The sequence below is a fragment of the Anomaloglossus baeobatrachus genome, chromosome 5, assembly GCF_048569485.1.
Source record: "Anomaloglossus baeobatrachus isolate aAnoBae1 chromosome 5, aAnoBae1.hap1, whole genome shotgun sequence".
NCBI lineage: Eukaryota > Metazoa > Chordata > Amphibia > Anura > Aromobatidae > Anomaloglossus > Anomaloglossus baeobatrachus.
In genome coordinates this window covers 464,224,548-464,251,332 of record NC_134357.1, presented here as the reverse complement: position 1 = coordinate 464,251,332, position 26,785 = coordinate 464,224,548, and the positions used below count along the sequence as shown (strand labels likewise).

General features: G+C 45.9%; 1 protein-coding gene across 4 annotated transcripts in view; it reads right to left on the bottom strand.

The window, feature by feature from the left end:
- Positions 1-26,785, bottom strand: part of NFATC2 (nuclear factor of activated T cells 2) — a 207,475-nt gene that overhangs the window by 115,569 nt on the left and 65,121 nt on the right. For 3 of the 4 annotated variants that reach the window (XM_075350594.1, XM_075350593.1, XM_075350596.1), the window contains exons 2-3: positions 20,697-21,693; positions 17,768-17,936 (exon numbers count right to left, since the gene is read on the bottom strand). In XM_075350594.1, the coding sequence (XP_075206709.1) occupies positions 17,768-17,936; positions 20,697-21,693 (1,166 nt within the window). The remainder of the gene's footprint in view (positions 1-17,767; positions 17,937-20,696; positions 21,694-26,785) is intronic. The other variant, XM_075350595.1, reaches the window with a different exon arrangement.

Sequence of the window (26,785 nt, the reverse complement as noted above, 5' to 3'; positions counted from 1 at the left end):
ATAAGACAGTCCTTGGTTACCCCTCTCCACCCACAGCAGTTTTTAATTGCAATGAGATGACACACAGTTAGGGTCACAGAGCTAGGGACCCCAATATAGAGATATACCTTGACGAGGTTTTGGGGCTCAGTTACATTGATCAATGCGATTGCTAAATATCTCCTTTTCCTAATATTCATGGCAGGTATGCAATTCATTATTCACATGTTCAAGTTAGCAAGTAGCATTTTTCATTGTATTTTCCAATATTTGTCCATATGCTTGAGGCATTATACTATTATCTAAGTTTGATGTGCAGCCTTATCCGTATATGATCTTGCAAGTGTGAGTCCGGCCTTAAGGTTAAGTGCCCACGATCAAGAATAGCAGCGTTTTGGAGATAGTGTGTTTTCTTTGCATTCAAAATGCTTTGTTATACAGTATAAGCACAGTGGATGGAATTTATAGAAATCTCATGCCCACTGTGCTTCTTTCATCTACAGAGTAACCTGACATATAGAGCGGCTTTCCGAGCCGCAGCATGTCAATTTATGCTTGCGGAGACACGAGTGGTCTCAGCAGGAAAACACAGTGAAAATCTGTTGTGCCCAGAACCCTGATTGTGGGCACGGACCCATGGAAAACACTAAAAAGCCACGGACCCACTTGGGGGGAGGGGCGACATGACAAAGGGGGAGGTAGGGAGTGATGGGGTTAATAGGGACAGTTGGAGGTATGCCTAATATGGCATTTGGGGATGGTCTTAGCCTGGGAGGAAGAGGTGGAGTAGGGAAAGGGTTAGTCCGGGAGAGGGAAGAGTTACCTCCTCTTCTGTTTCCGGACGCCGAACGATCCCCGCCCACCCTCCCTTTGTGTTGTTATGTGGGGGATGTTTTTTGGGTAGTTGGGATGCTATTTGTCACAGCAGCGGGGGGGTAGGTCTGGTCCAGAGGTTTGGAAGTGATTGGTGGCTGGACCGGGAGTCATTGTCTTGGTATGGTGGCTCTCGGTTCCGGGATGTGGCAGGCACGGGGTTCTGCCAAAGTGTGGGGTGTCAATCCGTGGGTGATTGGCACCTCGTCTCTGGGTCGGTGTGTTGCGGCCAGGGACAGGGGGGAGTAGTAGTTATTGGACTGGGCCTACCCTGGGGGGTCTTGTAAATGTTATTGTCTATTGTTACCTTTATGTTGTTGTTTTGGGTCGCCCGCTGGTTCAGGTCCCTCTACTTCCAGTGCCAGTTGATGACTCGGTTGCTCTGTCTCCGGAACTCTCAGTGTGGTTGGGAAACCCGTAGTGTGGAGCGTTTGGGTGCCCAACTGTCCCTTTCTGTCTGTGGCAGTCTCCTTGACTGTACAGCGTGCAGTGTGGACCCTGTAGGGAGCTATGTGTCCAAACCCTGATCCTCGCTTTACTGCTGATGCCCCCGGATTTGTGGGTCAGTGAGGTCCATGCAGGTCCCCTCACTGTGCAGGTATTTGCCAGGCCATCTGAAACTGTTGCCTGACCTAGGGCTCTGTGCCCCGTGCGTACTCTGGTCCCAGCAATACGCGGGTATACCTGCCCTGGCGACCCCGCTCCTGTCACTGTTATATGATCCAGCTCTCAGGCACCTCTCCTCTCTACTCCTTACTACTGACTAACTAACTGCTGTCCCCTTACTTACCAATGTAAGTCTACGGGTACTAAAATAAAAAACAACTAAGGCTATGTGCGCACGCTGCGGATTTACCGCGGATTTGCCATGGATTTGCTGTAGAAAATGTGTCTAACATTTCTGCAGTCATTCCCCAGCAAAACCTAGTGGTATAAAAAAATGCTGTGCACACACTGCGTATTTTTATACCTGCGGATTTTCCCGCGGAATTTACGTTGCGGAATTAATGTGCATGTCACTTCATAGATAATGGTAAAAAACTGCAGGGACCAACCCGCAGAAAAAACGTGGCAAAAAATGCTTCAAAAATGCATCAAATCGCGGCACAAATGCAGTTTTTTCCGCGGGTGCCGTATTCTGCCAGAGGGTGCGGATTTTTCTTAAGAAAAATCCAATTCTAATGCACACATATCCTTAGATTCTATTTTCTTCATTTGGAAACATCTTCCCATGCCCTGGATGAAGCTGCACCTCCTATACACAGAACAACTCGGCACAGATGGAGGCAGCCCTGGCATACGCTACAAACACGTTTTTTCCAGTGGTGCTCCAGGTGCACTGAACGTCTATGGAGAAAATCCAATCTGGCCAAACATTTGATCCATTATAAGTTTATGCTTAAAACATACAACTCTGCCCTTCAGCTCTCTAAACAATCTTACTTCAGTAGCCTCATCACCTCACTATCCAACAATACTAAACGACGCTGACACTTTTCATTCCCTCCTCGGTCCAAGAGTGCAGGCCCCAACCATCAACCTCAGCACCAACAATCTGGCCAATTGACCATATACAACAGGAAATTTTCTCCCAGTCTCCTAATATCATGTATTCATATCTCCCCTGCACTTCATCTAGCGCATTTTCTGTTTTCAAATTGGTCACAGAAGAAGTTACAAGACTCCTTGTATCTTCTCGCCTTACTACCTGCACCAGTGAACCTATTCCCTCACATCTCCTTCAGTTGCTTGCCCTGACTGCCACTATTCACTTTACTAAAATATTTAGTCTCTCTCATCTGGTATTGTTCCCTCCTCCTCCTTCAAACACGCCAGTATATATCCCGGGGCTATGGGGTACTCGGTCCCGGGCCGTATATGTACGGAGATGCTGTGTCACGGGTGTGTAATGGCCGATGCCCGCTTCCGTGACTCTGGGGGCTGCTTGAAAAGGGGGTTATATACAGGGGAGATTAGAGAGTTTATGTCATGACGCCACTTGCATGTTGCGGCTAGGTAGATGGAGCCGCTGCTGCAAAGTCTATTACCACTGGGGCTGGTGGTGATGGCAGCTTGGATGTTGGGCTCTCTGCAAGTAAGGGCGAGCCCCAAGGGGTGAATGATGGAGTTTGGCGTGGAAAGAAGGGAGACTACACAATGGGAATGCAGTGCAACTGGTGTTTACTCACAGTGGTGGTAATGGTGGTTCACTGAGGACAGCTGGTTTCAACTCCTGGTACCTTTAGTCCCAGTGCCAGTGTGGTAACCTGGTGGCTTCTTTCCACTGCACCTCTCACTGGTTGGGGAAACCCTGTGGCTTGGAACATCTATGGGTCCCCTTCTGTTTGTCGTTCAGTCTCTGGTCCATACGGCGGGCAGTGTGAACCCTGTAGGGTCGATGTTCTGTTTCGGCTTGGCTCTCTCGTTACTGCTGATTCCCCCGGATTCTTGGGTCAGTGAGGTCCTGGATGGTCCCCCTCACTATGCAGATATTTGTCAGGTAGCCTGAAGCATTCGCATTACCTAGGGTCCTGTGCCCCGTCGGTGCTATGGTTCCTGCGGTACCTCGTCGTACCATCCCTGGCAACCTCTCTCCGCCAGCTAGGTCACTGGTCCACGACCTCGTCCGCAGACAAGTCCGTTTCTTACAACTGTCACTACAGACTATTCTGCTGTCTCCCTCCCCCCCCCCCCAGTTGTTATCTAGTGGACTGGATCGGCTCCACCACTGGGTGGCCATCCATTTGGTCCCAAACTAGTCAATCACCATTGATTGGGAGAGGGAAACTGGGGATGTTTATGTGTTTTGATATTACCGGCACTGGTCTTCCAGGTCCCTGGGGGTAGGCCCTGCATCTTTAACAGGATGTAGTACCTTGTAGGGAGGACAGGATGACTTTCACAATCTGTACTGTGATGTTAGCAGGACTACTGAGGACAGGAGCAACTAAGATGGAAGGAGTGGAGGGACTGTTGGTGGAGATATTTCGTGTTGATAATGAAACGTGCGAATAGACATGTACCCGCTACCTTCTATGTACAGTTGTTATGAAGTTACTGTTAAGATTGTGTTTTATGAACTGATGGTCTCTTTTAACGAATTGGTTAACAACTGGTCCTGGCCAGCCCCAGATACGGGCAATATGCAGCCAACACGGCACGGGTGTACCGCCCTCACGAGACAAGTCCACACACCTAGTTAGGACCCCATGTTTCATGTAGCATGCCGAGGCATTAGAGAACTACACCTTGCCCATGACAACACCCTGTGCCACTCTACACTATCTCAGCTGATATCTAGACAAAGAAGGGGGCTGGCTTAGCTATTGAAATGAGCCAGTCAGTCTGCTTCACACACAGCACTGATTATAAGATGATAAAGCCATAAGCGGGCTTTACACGCTACGATATCGTTAATAAATTATCGTCGGGGTCACGGTGTTTGTGACGCACATCCGGCTTCATTAACGAGATCGCAGTGTGTGACACTTATGAGCGACCTTAAACGATCGCAAAAGCGGTCAAAATCGTTTGCCGCGGAGAGGTCGTCCTGAAACAAAAAATCGTTTAATGCTTATTGGCGATGTTGTTCCTCGTTCCTGTGGCACCACACATCGCTCCGTGTGACACCGCAGGAGCGACGAACATCTCCTTACCTGTGTCCACGGGCAATGCGGAAGGAAGGAGGTGGGCGGGATGTTACGTCCTGCTCATCTCCGCCCCTCTGCTTCTATTGGACGCCTGCCGTGTGACGTCGCTGTGACGCCGCACGAACCGCCCCCTTAGAAAGGAGGCGGTTCGCCGGCCAGAGCGACGTCGCAGAGCAGGTATGTGCGAGTGACACTGTCATAGCGATAATGTTCACTACGGCAGCGATGACACAATATCGCACGTACGACGGGGACGGGTGCTATTGCGCTCGACATCGCTAGCCGATGCTAGCAATGTCACAGCGTGTAAAGCCCGCTTTAGAATGGGAAGATGAGGATCGGAGCACATTTGAAAATCTAAGTTTATTATTGAGTTGCATGTATTGATATTAGGAATGTAGCTAAACATGTTTTTCTTTTATGTGAATAATCCATTAAACTCCTGTAGTAATTGAATGTGATACTACAATGGTCTATTACCAGTCTTTGTATACAGGCTGCCAGAATGTGACATCATTGCTCGCAGCAGGTAAAGGCTTTTTTTCCCTTTTTTTTTTTATTAAATATGTGTTTTTTTCCACAACACATGTACAACAACACATATGAAAACAAAGATCTGGTACACATCACAAATAAAGAATGACTTATGTGCAACTTTTAGCTTATAACTGGGCATTTGCTTTAAAAGACTTCTCAAAACACTGTACATATTTCAACTTTATCATCTGTCAATTAGATCATAAAGTGATCCCAGAAGTTTACTTCTTCCAATGCCGAGAGCTCCAAGTCTTGTTTTTGGCTGATGCACTTGCTTAACGAATTTCCCAAGAAAAGACTGGGCGCAATGAAAGGACACCAGTAAGAACGTATTTGTCTATCCCAAGATGGCATGAAGATTTGGCATTGCTGGTGGTCCAGATGGTCAGATGACAGCCACTGATAATTCTTGAGGGGTCAAAACAGTTACGGTAATTATGTCCAACCTCATTTGGCAAGGATACGGAACTTTTCTGTGTATATATAAATTATACCCGATTTTCCCCAAAAATAAGACACTGTCTTATATTTTTTTTGCCTCGAAAAATGCACTAGGGCTTTTTATTGGGATAGGGCTTATTCTCAGGGAAACACAGTTGATTCAGGAGAATTATACTTACCAGACCCCGGAAGTCTGCGTTGCTTCCAGGTCCTCCTGCAATCTTCGGCGGGCGCTCCCAGCAGGTATGCTCCACATGGTACTCCCCTGCTTCTGGCCAACACTCACATACATCAGATCACGCACACATCAGATCACATGCACACAACTCACCACATCCGGCGATACCTATTGCTTCTGGCCGGCAGACGATCCTAGGAGACAGTGCGGTGGAGCGCATAGAGGACCTGCGTGGAATGTGCGATCCCCGCCAGATCCTCCTTGCGTTCCACTGCAGGTCCGTGTGCTCCACTGCAATACAATCAAAAAGACTGCTGGAACATCATTGTAAATGTGAACAGGGTGCTAGCCAAAAAATACACAATCTATATGAAGTGAAAGCTGCACACCAAATTCAGAGAAATATGAACAAGCATAACTGCTTTATGATACATAAGGAATGAAAAATACAACTAGCCATATAAAAAATTGAAAAAAAATTTAAATGTGACATTGCATAACTGCTGAGGATTATTTGAAAAAAGAGATATTTAGCTAATGTATTGATTAATTCATTACTGCCCCATAACCAACTTCACGGTAATCTCTTATTTATGGGGTCCCTAACCAAATGGTACCTCTATATGCGGTTAAAACCTGCTTGTGTGCATGGTTGGTTAGGTACCCATACACACAAGCAGGTTTTAACCGCATATAGAGGTAACATTTGGTTAGGGACCCCATAAATAAGAAATTACCGTGAAGTTGGTTATGGGGCAGTAATGAATTGATCTATACATTAGCTAAATATCTCTTTTTTTTTTTTCAAATAAACCTCAGCAGTTAGGCAATGTCACATTTAAAAATGTTTTCAATTTTTCATATGGCTAGTTGTATTTTTCATTCCTTATGTATCATAAAGCAGTTATGCTTGTTCATATTTCTCTGAATTTTGTGTGCTCCACTGCACTGCATCCTAGGATCGTCTGCCGGCCAGAAGCAATCAGTATCGATGGATGTGTTGAATGTGTGTGTGCGATTTGATGTGTGATTGTGTGTGCGATCTGAAGTGTGATTGTGTGTGTGATCTGATGTGTGTGGGTGTGCAACCTGATGCGTGTGGGTGTGCGATCTGATGTGTGTGGGTGTGCGATCTGATGTGTGTGGGTGTGCAATCTGATGTGCGTGGGTGTGCAATCTGATGTGTGTACGTGTGTGATCTGATGTGTGTGTGATCTGATGTGTGTGTGCGATCTGATGTGTGTGGGTGTGCGATCTAATGTGTGTGCGCATGTGTGATCTGATGTGTGTGTGATCTGATGTGTGTGGGTGTGTGATCTGATGTGTGATTGTGTGTGTGATCTGACATGTGAGGGTGTGCGTTCCACCGCAGGTCCTTCCATTCGACGTTTAGTCAGTATGATTGCGAGGTCTTCTCTCTTCTTTCTTCTCTCTTTTGGGGGTGTCTGCTTTCTATAATGAAGTGTCCTGTAGTATTTTTTAACTTTTTTAGCTGCATGGACACTTCATTATTGAACCGCGACTAGGGCTTATTTTCAGGGTAGGGCTTATATTTAAGCTTTACGCCGAAAATGTTGAAAATTCTTGCTACAGCTTACTTTTGGGGAAACATGATATTGAAATCATATAATATACTACAGAAATGGAGAGATAGTCTATGGTTGAAAAGCAATAATAATTAATGATCATAAATAATATTGGAAAATTGTCTCCCAGCAGTAAAATCCCTCCTGCGCGCCCCGGCACCACTGAACTCATCCGCTAACATTTACCAAACTGAATGAATTTATTTTCAAGGGCTAACAGACATGACATGAACACCCTTCCATTTTTCAACACCTCCTCCTTGCACCACCTGCCTGGGTCACGATACATCTGTGCGTAAAATAATATGGAGCAGATAAAACAAAAACAAACAACCAAGATTATATGGGGATGATAGGAGGACGGCACTAACTCAATTCGCGAGGGCGAAAAAGCAAAATTCCATTTTTTTTTAATAAAAAGAAAACATTTAAGGTTTTTTCTTTTTGCCAGAAATAGAATGTATATTAACACAAAAAAATACACATTTAATAATACAGCCAACACCTGGGAAGGAAATTATTTGCATTAAAAAGGTGTGCTATTCACAATAAAAACATCTATAAAGAGTACACAGGACTAGCTGGACAGAAACCAAGAAGCCTGAGTCACATTTGCCACACAAGCAAAGAAAAGCCAGACGTAATGTCTACCTTTCCAGACCCTATTTTGGGATTTAAAGATCCTATTTTTCTGTTGAAACGTTTTCTTAATTTTTTTTTGCATAATTGGGTCTGATATTATAACCCTGAACAGACGTGATCCGGTCTGTGGCTGGAGGGAACAAGAGGCGCGCTGGCAGCCGAACACTCGCCGTCCAGACCAACAAGGGGGTCATTCTTTCCTGGTACCTTACGAGAACTCGGTAAACAAAATGGGAATTTGCTCAGTGATTTCAGCCATTGATTAAGGACTGAGCGAGGATTATACTCAATTTAACCACCAGCGGTCATCTTTAACTTCATTCAGTCTTGCCAAAATTTAAGGTCTTGTAAAGGTAAAAACTACCTGAACAAGGAAGATGGACCTCCTTAACCCCTTCATGACCTTGCCATTTACCATTTTCTTTGTTTGTTTTCGTTTCCCTCCCCCCTTCTTCCAAGAGCCATGACATTCTTATTTTTTCGTTATGAAGGCTTGTTTTATTGTGGGACAAGTTGTAGTTTTGAATGAAACCATTCATTTTAGCATATAGAGTACCGGAAAACGGGAAATAAAATTCCAAGTGCAGTCAAATTGCAAAAAAAAGTGCAATTCCACAATTGTTTTTTGTTTTTTTTTTATTTACCATGTTGACTAAATGGTAAAACTGACCTGACAGTATGATTCTCCAATACGTAGTGTCATGATCCAGGACATGATCCGGAAAATAGAGATTACCTTGGCGTTGGTTTGGGGCTCTTTTGCGTTGCTCAATACAATGGCTAAACATCTCTTATATTCCTATTATTCATAGCAGTTTTGCATATTCCATTTTCATGTTTTTCACTTTTTTCAGATAGTTTATTGTATTTTTCAGTCTAGTATTCTCATAGCAGTTCTGCTTTTCATCATTCCCATATACATTGTGACTTGTCTGCAACTCTTTATCCTATTGTATAGTTATGTTTTTGAGTCTTGCACCATGTTCACACCATTGGTGTTCCAGACATACATTATTTAGTAAATGGTAAAACTGCTTACCAATTAGATTAATTTATTTTATATTTTGATAGATTGGACATATCTGAAAGCAGTGATACCAAATGTGTAATTTTTTTGTTTAAATTATTTTATTTTCAATGGGACAAAAGGGGGAAAAGGGGGGGGGGTGATTTGAACTTTTGGGTTTTTTTTTCCTTCATCTTTTTTAAAACTTTTTTTTCACTTTTTATTGAATCTGCTAGTTTCCTTAGGGGACTTGAAGCTGCGATCACACTGTTCATTCAGGCTGTGAATAATCAATGATATAAAGAGAATTAAAGGGGCTGTCTAATTAAAACAATAGACCTTAATGTGTGTGTAAAATAAAAAATGCTTCAGTACACAAATTTATCAAATGTGCCTCAATTTAAAGAAATCTGGTCTGGTGCCTTGTTCAGCTTGTTCATTTTGAGTTTTTGTTCAGCATATGAGAGAATTTGTAGTGTCGGCATATGATGAGTGTATAGGGGACTTGCTGACTGTTGACTTGATTGTTTGGTGGATTTTCCTGAGGAAGAAGAGGGGATACCTCTTCGAAATGCGTAGAATAAACCACCCACATTGCTTTATTACTTGGAGTGATACTTTGTACAACAGCGCAGAGTATACCACAATTATCCTGTTTTTGTTTCACTTCATTAGACAGAGAAGAAGGCTGCCTTAGTTATTGAAATGAACCAGTCAGCCAGTCTCCTTCACACCCTGCTCTGATGATGTGCTAATGTTAGAGGGTGCTCACAAGAAGATACTCAGATTCAGTGCCCCATGGCACTAGTGCACCATCATCACTATCTGCCTGAGGACCTGGGTCACCAGGAACCAATCTGTTAGGAATGTGTTTCCTTGAGGGAGGAGTTAGAAGGAGACACCAAGTCAAGTGACCACTGTGGCGCAGTTACCAAATACAAAAGGCTGGAAGACATAGTTGGCACAAAGAACATCAGGGGAACAGATGTCTGCGCAGCAGAGCAGACCCATGTTGTCTGCAAGGGAAGCATCTGAAAGCGCACTGAGCCCAGAGGAGCCTAAAGCCTGCATACCAAAGCCAGAGCAGCCCGAAGACCACATACTGTCACCAGAGGAACTCGAAGACAGCAGACCTTCACCAGAGGAACACGAATGCTGAATATCGTCACAAGAGGGACCCGAAGACTGAACATTGTCACCCAAAGACGATTGATCTACATGGTCAAGCACTGAAGATTGGACATCAAGAACCAGAGACTGAGAAATGGAAATTTGTTCCGGAGCAGCATTCAAGTGAGCCGGGCCAGGCGTGTTGCATTATTGGCCTTTGTGTCAGACTGACACAGAAAATGCTGTGTTGTGTCTCACTACTCTTCCGCTTCTCCCCTCTGCAAATCACTTCATTGGCTCACAATTCCCCAATATATCCAGTTACTACTAGAACAGACCTACAAAGCCATCCATAATTTGTTTTTTTCTACATACCTTCAAACAAATCTCCAGATGTCTTCCCACACATAATCTCCAGTCCTCCCAAGACCTCCTTCTCTCCAAACACATTCGTTCCTCACTCAATCACCTGCAAGAGTTCTCCCAATAATCCCTCATCATCTGGAATTCTATGCCCAAAATTTGGAACTTACAGGCAGAACTTGAAAACTCATGTCCTCAAGAAAACTTACAGCCTGCGATGACCCCGCTGCCACCTACCTCACCACCCGCAGTGCTGCCGCAAACCCCAACCTACTGTTTCCTTCCCCATTATCCTGTAGAATGTAAATCCGGAAGGATAGGGCCTTCTCCCCTCTGTACCAGTCTAGCATTGTTAGTCTGTTCATTGTAATGTACATTTGTATTTTGTATGCAAGCCCTTCTCATGTAGAGCACCATGCAATGAATGGTGCTCAAAAATGAATAAGAATAAAAAACCAAATGGTCCTGCCATTTGAAGGATTGGATATCTGCAGATATCCACCTAGGTTCACTGAAGCTTATTAGTAAATTGTATACCTTGGATTTTACACAAATTAAAGACTACTTTTGTTTGGACACCTCCTTTTAATCCTGTTTTAGACTGGTTGTGAAGGGCTTATACATAACAACAACCTGATCCACAAAAATATTAAAAAAAGGCATAAAAATGGTTGCACATCCCTTCCACCCCCCAAAAATATGAAACATAATTCCGACATAAGCTGCTGCAAATACTGTGCTTTTGCCCTTTCTCCGTCAAGGTTACTTCCTTCCTCTATTGTACTGAGCCACCTAAGAGATGGCTGCGAGTTCTCACCAAAGAAAGAGGAAATTAACGAACCTTCCGGTGTTCAGTCACATCTCTTTTGTGCTGTTATGGTGCCTGCATCCAAGTGGCTTTATATAAATACACAGCACACAACACTTGGCCTTGCTCTTGTTATGTTACCCACAGAAGTAATGAAAAAAAGTATCACCACCTGGCGTCGGCCAACCCTTATTTCCAGGCAACATACACATTTTTGTGCCAGACTTCATAAGGCGCCCAATACAGGAATTGTTCATAACTTGTGTCTGGCGTTGGCCGTACACATGACTGTGGTTAAAAACACAAAGTAAAGGAAGCCAATCACTTATGTTGGCCACAAGATAACAGCAAGGAGGCACATAGCTTGCTACACACCCTGCAAAGGCTTCTTATTGAGTATAACCTAAGGGAGTTCAGACTGTGGTACATCACCAACACAGACACCGACCACCAACCATGTATCGGCAAACCCTGGCTAAATTCACATAATGTTACCATACCTTTGCAACAATTAGCATAAAAAATCCTACTAAATTGGGCCATACACATGAGATAGGTGCCAAAGAAACATGGTCCGGCCGACAGCTTCCCAATCCCCCATGCACATTCATCCTCACTTTGGCTAAGCATGCATGTGTGCTCAATAAGAAGAAAGGAGAAAGCATGCTGCAATTGTTTTCTCGGTCCGATTAGGGCTGAGAAAATAATCGCTCATGTGCGCTGACACACAGGCTAATATTGGTCCGAGTGGAATGCGATGTTTTATCGCACTCCACTCGCACCGTTTTTCTTGCCGTGTGGCTTAGGCCTTTAAATGAGAATTTATGAAATAAGGTCTCTTAAGCGGGGTTTACACGCTGCCATATCACTAGCACCTGCCCCCGTCGTATGTGCGATATTGTGTGATCGCTGCTGTAGCAAACATTATCGCTACATCAGTGTCACACGCACATACCTGCCCTGCGACGTCGCTCTGGCCGGCGAATCGCCTCCTTCCTAAGGGGGTGGGCCGTGCAGCGTCACAGCGACTTCACACGGCAGCCGGCCAATAGAAGCGGAGTGGCGGAGATGTGCGAGACGTGAACATCCTGCCCACTTCGTCCTTCCGCATTGGCGGTGGAAGCAGGTAGGAGATGTTCCTCGCTCCTGCAGTGTCACACACAGCGATGTGTGGTGCCGCAGGAACGACGAACAACATTGCTAAAAAAAGGAAAACGATTTTTTCTTTCAGGACGAACTCTCCGCGGCAAACGATTTTGACCGCTTTTGCGATCGTTTAAGGTCGCACCTAAGTGTCACACACTGCGATATCGTTAATGATGCCGGATGTGCATTACAAACACCGTGACAACGACGATAGTTCATTAACGATATCGTAGCGGCGTGTAAAGCCCGCTTTAGTCTGTATGGGGGCCTAAGTAGCATGTGTTAACCTAAAGTATATGGTACTCAAAAGTAGCCATTCTAGCTTGGCCCTAGTTGTTTCTTTTTGGGAGGTTAAGGACTAATTGTGGCTTCTAAGAAGTTCCATAAGAATGTCAGCCGGCTGTGTCACCGGTGTCCGTCTAGCATTTTATGGTCAGGGTCACAGAGTAGGTGGACAGACTGTGACAGTGGTGGTTACAGTCACAGGAAGGGGAGTTTCTGTGTCTGGCGAGATGAAAACACCACTCATCAGTTGCTTGAAAGAAAATAAATACGCTGTTCTGGATATTTTTAGATGAAGCCTGGAGGGAGTCAGCAGCTTTTCGGACTAAACAAAGATATATCGCCGTCCTGTCCTACGCTGCGGGCTGAAAATCTGTTGTACGCTTTGTGCAAATAGTGACCCATCATCACCCTGGATCCAGCTCACACCTGTCTGCAGCAAGTAGGGGACAGCTCTCCAGATGACAGTAATCTGCTTGTTCATCCGAGCATTTAAAGACACATGTTTACTCTCATGGATGGAATAAGCAAGGAAAAAAGGCTAGGTAGTGCTGAAATGGCCATAAAAAGGGCCGACAATTCCTTACTTCCAATGAGCGCTGCGGACAGGTTGTGTCTAGAAAAAAAGATAAAGTAATTACACACCTTTTCCATTAAACGCACTTTGATCCTGGGAAGGACTGATCCTTTTAGAGATAAGAACTCACATTAGTACTCTTGGCTTTAGACTGGGTTCATATGTGATAAGAGTTCAGCCCCGTAAAAGTTGTAGACATTGTACCCTAAAGGGCAGGTAATACACTTTTTAAAAAGAAAAACAGCACTGGCAAAAAAAATGCAATGCAAAACCACACGGTACAAGGTAAAAAGGTTTTTGGCTGCACACAACACTACAGCAACATGTGAACCCTGGATAAACATTCATCCTGCACATCATCATATCATAGTATGAGCTTATTTGTAGGTAGCATGGTGGCCTTGCAGGGCTACGGTACTGTGATTAAATTTCCCCAAGGAGTTTGTATGTTATCAGCGTAATTGCCTGGGTTTCTTCCCCGTTCTCCGGTTTCCTTTCACCCTTCACAAACCATACATATAGGGACCGTAGATTGTGAGCCCTAAAGATATTTGTAAAGAAGATGCGGGCAATTTTCGTGTGGTTATATGAGGGGCTGCTGATAAGTCATTGACTTTTTTTTTTGTTTCTATGGTAACAAATGTTATATCACATGAAAGCCTTACGTGTCTAATATATGTTTTCAAAATTTTGTGTTTGTTGCTTACGGCAACAGTGTTCTATGCACGCGGGAAAACAAAATGGCAGAGTCCAATGCGATATTCATAGCAACTGAGAGCAGAGGAGTGATAAAATTCTTATTTCTGCAAGGAAAGTCCACAAAGGATATTCATGGTGATATGTCGCAGACGTTGGGGGATCCTTCATATTCCACAGTTAAGAACTGGGTTGCCAAATTTGAAACGGGCCACTTCAGCACCAATGATGACGAATGTCTTGGACAACAGAGAGTTGTTCTGTAGATCGTCAATGCTGTGCACAACCTCATACTGGAGAATCAGCGAATTTCAGCTAAAGCAATAGCAGACATCATGGGGATTTCCCGTGAACGTGTTTGTGTCTTTATCCATGATTATTTGGACATGAGAAAGCTATCTGCAAAGTGGGTCCCCAAATGTTTGACAACAGATCAGAGAAGCATGCGAGTGAAAACTTCACGGTCCATTTGTCAGCATTTCTGGACTGATAAGAACTGTCTGGATGGACTGGTCACTATGGGACAAGACCTGGATTTATTTGTATAACCCTGAAAACAAGGAGCAGTCAAAAGAGTGGAGGCACAGTGGTTCTCCTCATCCAAAGAAGTTCAGGGTACAAAAATCAGCCACTAAGGTGATGGCATCTGTGTTCTGGGATAAAGAGGGCATGCTGCTAGTGGACTACCTTCAAAAGGGTTCCATCATCAATGCAATGTATTACATTGAACTTTTGGACCAACTGAAGGCAGCTCTGAAGGCCAAAAGGCGCGGCAAGCTGTCCTAGTGAATCTTGTTCCTGCACGACAAAGCCTCTGCTCACACTGCACAAGCGACCACGGCAAAACTGACAGAACTGGGCTGGTTAACCATGACCTTATTCACCAGATCTAGCTCCCTCCAACTATCATGTTTTTAAACCAGAAGAAACACCTTAAGGGTACCAAATTTCACACCATTTCTGATGCCATGGCTGTTACGGATGCCTGGTTTGAGGCACAACCAAAATCATTCTTTTTCCTAGGCTTACAGAACTTGGAATACCGATGTAAGAAGTGTATTGACATCAGTGGAGAGTATGTAGAATAAAGGTTTCTTTATGGGTAAAGACAAAGACTTATAAGCAGCCCTTCGTATCCCACCAAAAACTGGGCTGCTCTGCCACCAAATAAATATATGGGAGTTAAGGCCAAACTGTCAGCAGAACAGAAGCGTAACTTTCATGATGAGAGTTAGGATAAGCGGCCACCGGACACATCTGGTGCACTTTGGCCATGTTCACACTTTCGCAAAAATGCTGCATTTGTATTGCATATGTACACAGATCTGAGTAGAAAATATGACTGGCTTAATTGCGGAAGATCACATACATTTAAAGAAATCAGGTGGTCTACGTTCGGGTGTCCGTCTGCAGAAACGTATATGTGCACAAAATTGCACAAAACAGAGCACACGCTAACGCAGTGCGCTCCATAGCAGTGAATTGCCCTGTCGGGCGCATGCGTCCGGAGCACGTTTTGCAGAGTGGGGGAGGGGCGGTCCGAACGGATGCCCCGACGGGACCTGTGGACGTAGAGAAAAACGCAATGTGAAAGGGGCCTAAAGCGGGCTTTACACGCTGCGACATCGCTAATGCGGAGTCGTTGGGGTCACGGAATTCGTGACGCACATCCGGCCGCATTAGCGATGCCGTTGCGTGTGACACCGTTAAGCGATTTTGCATCGTTGCAAAAACGTGCAAAATCGCTAATCGGCGACATGGGGGTCCATTCTCAAATCTCGTTACTGCAGCAGTAACGAGGTTGTTCCTCGTTCCTGCGGCAGCACACATCGCTGCGTGTGATGCCGCAGGAACGAGGAAGCTCCCCTTACCTGCCTCCCGGCTGCTATGAGGAGGGAAGGAGGTGGGCGGGATGTTCCGTCCCGCTCAGCTCCGCCCCTCCGCTGCTATTGGGCGGCGGTTCAGTGACGTCGCTGTGACGCCGCACGGACCGCCCCCTTAGAAAGGAGGCGGTTCGCCCGTCACAGCGACGTCGCCGGACAGGTATGTATGTGTGACGGCTGTTGTGCGGCACGGGCAGCGATTTGCCCGTGTCGCGCAACAGATGGGGGCGGGTACCCACACTAGCGATATCGGGACCGATATCGCAGTGTGTAAAGTAGCCTTTAGTCTAAAAGTGTCTAAAACACATAATAAACAGCATGTCCACCAATTTTTGGTACATTTTCAACCAACATTTCGGTACAATTGGAGATAGTAAATCTGCTCCAGCCTCTTTTTATCTAATCTTAATGTAAAAATGTTTGAAAAGTTGCAATAATATAGATTTTCCATTGTGGACTTCTACATTTTGCCAACCTGCATGTACTTGCTGTACATTAGCACATACTGTTCACTTATGGATTCCTTTCATAACACTCTCCTTGGCTCCAGACTTTGGGCCATTCTTGCCCTATTTCCAAGTGTAAAAACCATCTGAATGATGATAATTTACATGGTTCACCTAAAATTAAAGGGGTTATCTGTGAATTTTTTTTTTTCTATGGGATTAAACACATCGACAGAGTAGTTCCTTCTCTTTCCCTCTGCTTGGTCAATGGGACATCATAAGTATAGCCACTGGATAATTAATTACATAAATCAGTTTCAGACAGCAAAGTTACAATACAGCATATCACTGCTGAAAAAAAATTATTAAAATTTAACTTTTACTTCAATCACTAAAATCGTGGTCAGAATCACAAACAACATAAATTGAATTAAAATAATTTGGCCCCTCTTGACAGTGGCCCAAATAACACCGCACATAAATAATTGGATTTATCTCACCAACTTATTCTCTTCAATGGAGTTTTTAGGGTCCATTAATTAGCAAGACCTCAATACAGAAGGTCTAAAAAATGTCTCCCGACGCGTTTCAATCAACTCTTCAGGGGAGTATTCAAATGCCTCTTAGGTCCCATAAAGACACGGACCTTGCATTTATATAATATGCATTTTATAACTCTGTTCAAGATAGAAATGCGGTAATACCATGCACATGGTATGGACGCCTGTGCCTCTCGCCTGGATAGGGCGAGAGGCACAGGCGTCCATACCATGTGCATGCTTTTAGAGGTGACAGGCCCTCTGTAATTAGTACCTGTTTTTGGAATTACCGCATTTCTATCTTGAACAGAGTTATAAAATGCATATTATATAAATGCAAGGTCCGTGTCTTTATGGGACCTAAGAGGCATTTGAATACTCCCCTGAAGAGTTGATTGAAACGCGTCGGGAGACATTTTTTAGACCTTCTGTATTGAGGTCTTGCTAATTAATGGACCCTAAAAACTCCATTGAAGAGAATAAGTTGGTGAGATAAATCCAATTATTTATGTGCGGTGTTATTTGGGCCACTGTCAAGAGGGGCCAAATTATTTTAATTCAATTTATGTTGTTTGTGATTCTGACCACGATTTTAGTGATTGAAGTAAAAGTTAAATTTTAATAATTTTTTTTCAGCAGTGATATGCTGTATTGTAACTTCAATGGGACATCACTGTCGTCATCATGTTGACTAATAGCCGACTCCTCACTGCGCTAAGCTTAAGCAGGCTGTCACTCAGCAGTGATGACCTGTAGACAGAGCAGAGCAGAAGAAAAGGAGTTTCTCTTTTGCATTACATCACAGGAAGTAGAGTTTCGCCAACTGCAACTGTCAATGACCACTCTGAGGCGGGATAAATTGTTGCATGGCAACTGCCTACCGATAAGTGCTTAGCCCCATAGTTTAAAAAAAGTGACATATAGCCCCTTTAAGCATCAATGGCGCCTCAAGAGAGAAATCTGGCTGCTGATCAAAAACATACAGTCAGAACGATTTTCAATAGTATAGAGTGAGTCAATCTTACCTGGATAATTGGATGTCCTCCAGTGGTGGCTTTTACCGCTCCACGACTTCCCTCTGTCTCATAGTGGGCTCGATGGTGTGGCTTAGGCTGTACTTCTATCTCAAGTTCGTAAGAACCGGCTTGACTTGTCAGAGGCCACTCAAGAGGGGGCAGAGAGGCAACAGGGATGCTGGATTAGAAAAAAAGACAGAATCAGGACAAATTCTGCATTGTGGTAATCTTATCAAACCTCCAAAATCAGTGTGAGATTAGCGAACGTTGTGTTAATATGTCATTGACTGGGACCCGCTGACCATCCAGTGTAAGGTGGTGTCCTTACCCCTGATGACAGTTGTCAGTTATGCGGTATTGGGCTGTGACATTTCTACCTGCGTGATCCTACTGTTTGTAAGACCCCGCCAGAAGTGTAGGGCAGCGGCTTGTTCCCTTCTTATTATTGACACAATACGAATTCTCGGCCATTCAGGATGAGCTTCTAAATTATGAAGAACATTGGGACAATTGCCAGATATCATGTTCCATCAATGCTTTTTAAACCGTTTACTCATTTACTATTGCACTCAGCAGAGTTTACACCCAGAAAGTAAAGAAAGTAATGAAGTTTCCTATATAACTGCACACACTCATCTGCTCTTATGGATTACATTGCAGGAGCATTTAGGAGATGTATAAAAAGCGTCCATCAGTCTAGATGTATGAAAGATCAGACTGTATGCATTATTTAGCCACTTGTTTAACACTGTGATGGATTATTGTGGGGTTTAGTACAGGGAGATATGTTATAATAAAGCCCCCTGGGATAAAACGGTTGTCTATATATTTCTATCTATATATTGTCAAATGTAATTATGGAATGACATTGCAGGATATAGGAGATATGGGATATTGCCCATAGGTCTGGTGGCTCTAGTAGGTTTACTAATTAGTCATTAATAATCAATAGATGCTTTTTTCATTCCTTCTTTACAACATGTGGACAGAGTTGTAATGGAGAAAGGCAGGCTATTAACTTGGATTTTACACTTTTGTACTCGATCTATTGACATCCTCCAATATATTCCTTGAACTATGACCATTGTACACAGTCTAAGGCCCCCTTCACATGCACGTGTCTCCAGTACGTGTTTAGCAGTTTTCTCACATACCGGAGACACGTACACACATAGACCTAGGTATTCCTATGGTTTTGGACACACGTAAGTATTTGCGCACGGAACGTGTGTCTGTTCTGTACTTACGTGTGTCCGTATGTTTCTCACGCCGACATGCCGTTTTCTCTCTGGCATCATGGGTGTCACACGGAACACAAACGTGTCCCACGTAACACACACAGACCACACGGATGTGTTCCGTGTGACACGCACCGGAGAGAAGACATATGTCTGTGAGAAAAAAAAACAAAAACTTTTCTCACCTTCTCCAGCCCTCCTGTCTCTGCCGCTGCTGTCACTTGCTGCCGACCGCCACTCATTATGCTCATTGAATATTCACTTCACTGCGGCCAGAAGCTGCAGCAGCGGGGAGTCAGCAGGACCGGAGACCGAAGATCAGCACCACGGACAGCAACGCCAGGGACAGGTGAGTAGAAAGTTTCCGTTCTCGGTGTGTTATCATGGATAACACACGGAGAACACACGTGAGCCATAAACACGGCTCATGGAGGGCAAAACGCACCTTTGACACGTCCGTGAAAAATGTGCGTGGCTTTTAACGGACGTGTGAAAGAGACCTAAGTGATCAGCATCTAATTGTGCCCATACACCCTAGATAACTTTCACCTATCTATCCCAACCTTCCCCATACAAACTCATGGCTCATTCTGGCCGACCAAGGATATATTTTTGGTGGTAAGAGTGGAGAAACCCACTGCGTATCTCCCAGAAAACCAAGAGGATTGAGCATAGTAATTAAATGTGCTAATTAGAGATGGGTAGATCGATTCGCGGGACTTTAGACCACTGGCTAGAGGCTACTAACCTCACCAATGGACCGAAGACCCGTGACCATTTTTCTCATTCCGATCCTTCTCTACCCCATTCTGCAGATTCAGCCGACATTAATCTAATGTGTATAAGGATCTTTATCTGATAGAGCCTTCCCCTCATGATACTATTAGAATTGTTTAATACTTACATTCTTGCTCAATCTTTGCATCTCTTGCATAATCTAAGCAATCTGCAAGTTACTAATTTAAATGCAAAAGAAAAATAAATTGAAGAACTGAGTAGCAAGTTTGCAGGATCAGTGTTTCCTATATGGGTACTTAAAGGGGTTGTCCAGGCTTGGGTTTCATGTCTTCAGTCTATGTAACTGTAGACTTATGTATCCTCACAGTGCGCACAATGTGTGATGTCAGGATTCTCCGGCACCAAGAGTAGGAGGTCATATGACTATAAGATTTGCAAACTTCCAGCCACATTCTGACTAGACATGTCTAGCCTTGCTCTTGTTTTCTGTGAGGTTTGGCACAACTAGTCAGCATGTGACTGTAAGTTTGCAAATCACATTCATTTAGTCATCTGCCTGCCCACTACTAGCATTGGCGCCAGAGAACAGAGAATCCGGACAGGGCACACTAAGCACATAGAGTGACAGCAGAATTAAACCCTAAGGCTAGACAACCTCTTTAAGCCCCAATACACATTGGATTAAAGAGGAACCTTTTTTATGTAATATATCAATAGTACACATGAAAATAAGCAACGTTTTAAGGTATCATGTTAGAGATATCTGCTTCTTACTCCTCCTAGATTGATAGTTCACTCCTAATAAATGAGTAAAATCTGTATTTAGTGACAGACATTCCCATTAATGAGATAAAAGATTAAAGATGTTAGTGCTTTTAAAATTCAATTAAACATAGAATTCTATTTAAATAATTTTAAACATGAGTATTAGTCAACTGAAGAACCAAAAAGGTTTACTATACCTGTAATAGGGCATTGCAGGTAAGATCTGTTTGGGCCAGGTGGGTGGCACAAGTAGGATAGACCCAGGATCAGAATTCTTCCTCTCCTCTTGCTCATAAGGCCCAAAATAGTCTGGAGGTGGGTAAACCTGACAAGACATGCTCTTATGAGGAGCCACCGGGGAACGATCTGGACTGTTTTTCCACATTTTTGTTGGTACATCACATGAAGGATCGGTGGATAGGCTCAGATCTTCCATAAGATGTGCAGATGTAGAAGGGTTAATGTAACTCAGCGAAGAGTTATCGTCCCTCGGATGAGCACGCGGTGATGTCTGTGGAGAGGGCGTTCTTGACTGTCGTGGCGAAACGTTGGTTTGATGGCTATTGTAGAGCTCAGCACAAGGGTACCTTCTTTTGAAACCTGGGGATGACGACCGTGAGTTGGGTCGAGGAGATGGAGAACGTGGTCCCAGGCAGGTGTCCTCTGTGATGCTTGCCCGTGGAGACATTATTGGAGAAGCTCTAGGAGAATAACGAGGGAAGTTTTGTATCTGTGGACACAGGTCATCATTAGGACCATTATTTGGTGAAACGCAAGGTGAGGTGTAAGGAGAAAAATTAGTCTCTGAAATATAACTTGTTGATGACCCACTACTAGCAGGGCTCAAGCAAAGCGGTTCTCTGTAGCCATCATAACCATAGACTTGCAAGGTAGCAGCCAAGTTTGGCTGATGCTCTACCAAAGTATCTGTATCTCTGCTGCGGTATGAACCTGTATGAAACAGTTCATGAGATGGAGTGATCTCAATCCTTGGACTTAGAGCTGAAGCCCCAGTAGCATTTTTAGGGTCTAAGTATCTGGACCCTACACTATTGTGCTGTTCATAACTGCCCATGGGATCTGAGGTGAACCTATGATAAGGCAGATGTTTGGACCCATAATCGGAGACATCATCATGAGTGTACGCAACTCCAGAAGAAGATGGGCTGATGTTTTTATGTGGAGTCGATTCTTCTGGAAAAAGAAGGGTCTATTTAAAACTAAATATTAACTTATGTTAACAGTCATGGACAATTGAATATGTTAATTAGAAAATATAATAAATTAAGGATAATAATCAAACTTAAACTAAAATACTTTATTAAAATGGGAGAGTTCCTAGGGTATTGCTCTCCAACCAAACATCTGATATCCAGATCACTCTAGTGTAAATTAGGTTCTGAGATTTTTTTTTAACAGTAAGGAACATCTGTATCAAGTCATACATACTGTTGTAAGAACAGTCCTCCTCTAGGTAAATACAGGATAGTTGTTCATGTTTGGTTTTGAGTCACATTGACCCTTGTTTGTTTGGGTTGCAGAGTGAATGGAAAAAATGGGCTACAGCCCTTTTACTTAACTGTCATTATTTATAAAAAAAAATAAAATATTATTTTAACCATAAATCCCATAGAATAAAGAGGTTTAAGCCTTTAGTAGATGGTACTTTCTATATACAATGCTTACATAAAACAGGTTTGGCACTAATAATGGCCTATTATATATAGAAGAGGATGACCCTACATCATATTGGCTAGAAAGAACAAATCCACACATTTTACAAAGCCAAATATTGCAGACAAAATGATATACTGTTACATATGTCCTTGATTTATGTAAAAAGCTAAGAAAAATGGACCCAGTGCCCTTATAGAAAAAGGGAAAATCTAAGTGAAAACTTGAGCTGGTGAATGCAGGTGAATTTCATCCATGGATTCGGCTAATGACATATACACACATCCATGTGTCACGGTCTGAGCATGGACTCTGCGCCCGGACTGTCCCTTGGTCTCCTGTCTTGAACTGTCCTTGGGTCTCCTGTCCTTAACTGTCACTTGGTCTCCTGTCCTGAACTGTCCGCGGGTCTTCTGTTCTGAACTGTCCCTTGGTCTCCTGTCCTGAACTGTCTGTGGGTCTCCTATCCTGAACTGTTCGGGGGTCTTCTGTCCTGAACTGTCCATGGGTCTCATGTCCTGAACAGTCTGTGGGTCTCCTGTCCTGAACTGTCCAGGGGTCTCTTGTCTTTAAAGGGGTTATCCGGCTTCTTTGACTTTTTTTTTTATTTCCCTATTGGGCTACATTGGGGCAGGTAAGTAGATAGAGACCACTTACCTGCCCTGCTGTCAGCCCCTCTCCCCCGGCTCAGAGCGGTCATGTGACCGCTCCTGCCGCGATTTTGCTGCTTCCGGTCTTTGCACGTCTACATGGGCAGGGCCATGTTGACATGCAAATGTGGAGCAGCATGTCACCTCCCTGCTGGGTGTCTACAGTGCGAGGAGTCACCGCCCCCATCCCTGCAACCTCCCACACATTCCCCCGCACCTCCAGTAACCTCCCCCTGCACTGCTGTGGGGGTCCGTGACCTGGGGGCGGGGCCTGGCGGCAGCTGCCGTGGTGTCAGCTCCAGCACTGGGCCCCCTGCCCAGGATCGCACATTCAAATGTACCGGCATCACAGATTACAGATCACCGATGCCGGTACATTTGAAAGTGCTGATGAGAAGCAGCGCAGCGCTGCTTCTCATCACTGTCCCTCCCGCTGTCTGTGCAATCTGCAGCACAGCGGTGACGTCACTACTGTGCTGAACAGAGCACAGACAGCGCACGAACGTGCAGGAGCGGCGGGGACCGAGGACAGGTGAGTATGTACTCCACATGTGTTCCCTATGGGGATGGGGATGGGGGGGCTGGCAGAGCCATATGTGTGCGTGTGCAGAGCCATGTGTGTGTGTGTACGGTGCAGAGCCATGTGTGTGCGTATGCGGTACAGAGCCATATGTGTGCGTTTACGGTGCAGAGCCATGTGTGTGCGTGTGCAGAGCCATATGTGTGCGCGTGCGGTACAGAGCCATATGTGTACGGTGCAGAGCCATGTGTGTGCGTGTGCAGAGCCATGTGTGTGCGTGTACGGTGCAGAGCCATATGTGTGCGTGTGCGGTACAGAGCCATATGTGTGCGTGTGCAGAGCCATGTGTGTGCGTTTACGGTGCAGAGCCATGTGTGTGCGTTTACGGTGCAGAGCCATGTGTGTGCGTTTACGGTGCAGAGCCATGTGTGTGCGTGTACGGTGCAGAGCCATGTGTGTGCGTGTACGGTGCAGAGCCATATGTGTGCGTGTGCGGTACAGAGCCATATGTGTGCGTGTACGGTGCAGAGCCATGTGTGTGCGTTTACGGTGCAGAGCCATGTGTGTGCGTGTACGGTGCAGAGCCATGTGTGTGCGTGTACGGTGCAGAGCCATGTGTGTGCGTGTGCGGTACAGAGCCATATGTGTGCGTGTGCGGTACAGAGCCATATGTGTGCATGTACGGTGCAGAGCCATGTGTGTGCGTGTGCGGTACAGAGCCATATGTGTGCGTGTGCAGAGCCATGTGTGTGCGTGTACGGTGCAGAGCCATGTGTGTGCGTGTATGGTGCAGAGCCATGTGTGTGCGTTTACGGTGCAGAGCCATATGTGTGTGTGTGCGGTACAGAGCCATATGTGTGCGTGTGCAGAGCCATGTGTGTGCGTTTACGGTGCAGAGCCATGTGTGTGCGTTTACGGTGCAGAGCCATGTGTGTGCGTTTACGGTGCAGAGCCATGTGTGTGCGTGTACGGTGCAGAGCCATGTGTGTGCGTGTGCGGTACAGAGCCATATGTGTGCGTGTACGGTGCAGAGCCATGTGTGTGCGTTTACGGTGCAGAGCCATGTGTGTGCGTGTACGGTGCAGAGCCATGTGTGTGCGTGTACGGTGCAGAGCCATGTGTGTGCGTGTGCGGTACAGAGCCATATGTGTGCGTGTGCGGTACAGAGCCATATGTGTGCATGTACGGTGCAGAGCCATGTGTGTGCGTGTGCGGTACAGAGCCATATGTGTGTGTGTGCAGAGCCATGTGTGTGCGTGTACGGTGCAGAGCCATGTGTGTGCGTGTACGGTGCAGAGCCATGTGTGTGCGTTTACGGTGCAGAGCCATATGTGTGCGTGTGCGGTACAGAGCCATATGTGTGCGTGTGCAGAGCCATGTGTGTGCGTTTACGGTGCAGAGCCATGTGTGTGCGTTTACGGTGCAGAGCCATGTGTGTGCGTTTACGGTGCAGAGCCATGTGTGTGCGTGTACGGTGCAGAGCCATGTGTGTGCGTGTACGGTGCAGAGCCATGTGCGTGCGTGTGCGGTACAGAGCCATATGTGTGCGGTACAGAGCCATATGTGTGCGTGTACGGTGCAGAGCCATGTGTGTGCGTGTGCGGTACAGAGCCATATGTGTGCGTGTGCAGAGCCATGTGTGTGCGTGTACGGTGCAGAGCCATGTGTGTGCGTGTACGGTGCAGAGCCATGTGTGTGCGTGTACGGTGCAGAGCCATATGTGTGCGTGTGCAGAGCCATGTGTGTGCGTGTACGGTGCAGAGCCATGTGTGTGCGTGTACGGTGCAGAGCCATGTGTGTGCGTGTACGGTGCAGAGCCATATGTGTGCGTGTGCGGTACAGAGCCATATGTGTGCGTGTGCAGAGCCATGTGTGTGCGTTTACGGTGCAGAGCCATGTGTGTGCGTTTACGGTGCAGAGCCATGTGTGTGCGTTTACGGTGCAGAGCCATGTGTGTGCGTGTACGGTGCAGAGCCATGTGTGTGCGTGTACGGTGCAGAGCCATGTGTGTGCGTGTACGGTGCAGAGCCATGTGTGTGCGTGTGCGGTACAGAGCCATATGTGTGCGTGTGCGGTACAGAGCCATATGTGTGCGTGTACGGTGCAGAGCCATGTGTGTGCGTGTGCGGTACAGAGCCATATGTGTGCGTGTGCAGAGCCATGTGTGTGCGTTTACGGTGCAGAGCCATGTGTGTGCGTGTACGGTGCAGAGCCATGTGTGTGCGTTTACGGTGCAGAGTCCGATGTGGGGCTGTTATTTGCAATGCTGTAGTGATACCAGGTCAGGTGCTGGGGAAGAATATACTGACAGGGACTGTGTGTGCAGGGGGCGGGCAGGGGGCGAGGCTGGACACTGGGGTGGGGCTGGACACTGAGGCTGGGCGGTGACAGCTGTGACTGGGAGGTTTTGCACAGGAAGTGGTCAGTTTGCTAGAGCTGAATGTAAACAAGAAGCTGCAGAGAATAAAGGTATAATTCAAGAGGAACAAAAGTTAGAAAACAAAAAATAACAATGTAGGTGTGATTTATATGACAATACAGCACAGATAAACTCAAACATTTTTGTTAAGCTAAAGAAAGCCATGGAACCCATAGGGTGGAGGGGCGACATGACTAGAGGGAAGGGAAGGAGTGATGGGGTTAATGGAAACAGGAATGGTTTGTTTATAAGGCAGAATAGAGGGATTGGTGGGTAGGAGGAGTTCCCTGGAGGAAGAGGTGGGACAGTTGAGGGGTGTAAGTAAAGGACCTTGACTTACCTCCCTCTCTCTTGACTTCCGGATATGGAACGATCTGACTGGAGAGGTTCCTATAAGGTGTCAGGACGTCACCTTCTATTTCTCCATGGAGGAGTGGGAGTATTTAGAAGGACACAAAGATCTGTACAAGGACGTCATGATGGAGGTTCCCCAGCCCCTCACATCACCAGACTTCCGGATATGGAACGATCCGGACGTGCGACAGGATGGCTGCTATCCGGGACCAGCGGATTCATCATGGCAGTGCACGGGCCCCTGCAGCGCGGTCCCACGTCTTGGCTGCTGGGGGTTAACCCGTTGGCACTTTCCCCTCGCTCCCCTGTCAGCTGCGGGCGGCGTCCCCCCCCCTCCCTCATCTCTCAGGTACTGGCCGTGTGCGGGGGGAGCGAGGAGGAGATGCGAGAGCCCCTTCGGGGACCCTCCGCGGTAGTGACGTGGGGCAGGGCAGTACTTAGCTTCTGCTCCGGCCGCGGGAGGAATCTCCGTCCGGGCCGCGGCAACCGGGAAGGGGGCGTGGCTAGTCTGCGGCCTACTTCCGGTCCGAGCCGCGGCCTGGATTGCTGGATGCGGCGGCTCCCGGACGGGGAGAGCGCCCGGCTGTGACAGAGGCCAGCTTTACCCCTCGCGGATGGCGGGGGGGGCCGCGGAGCTGCAGCCAGTGGTGGGTCCGGCACCAGGGCAGG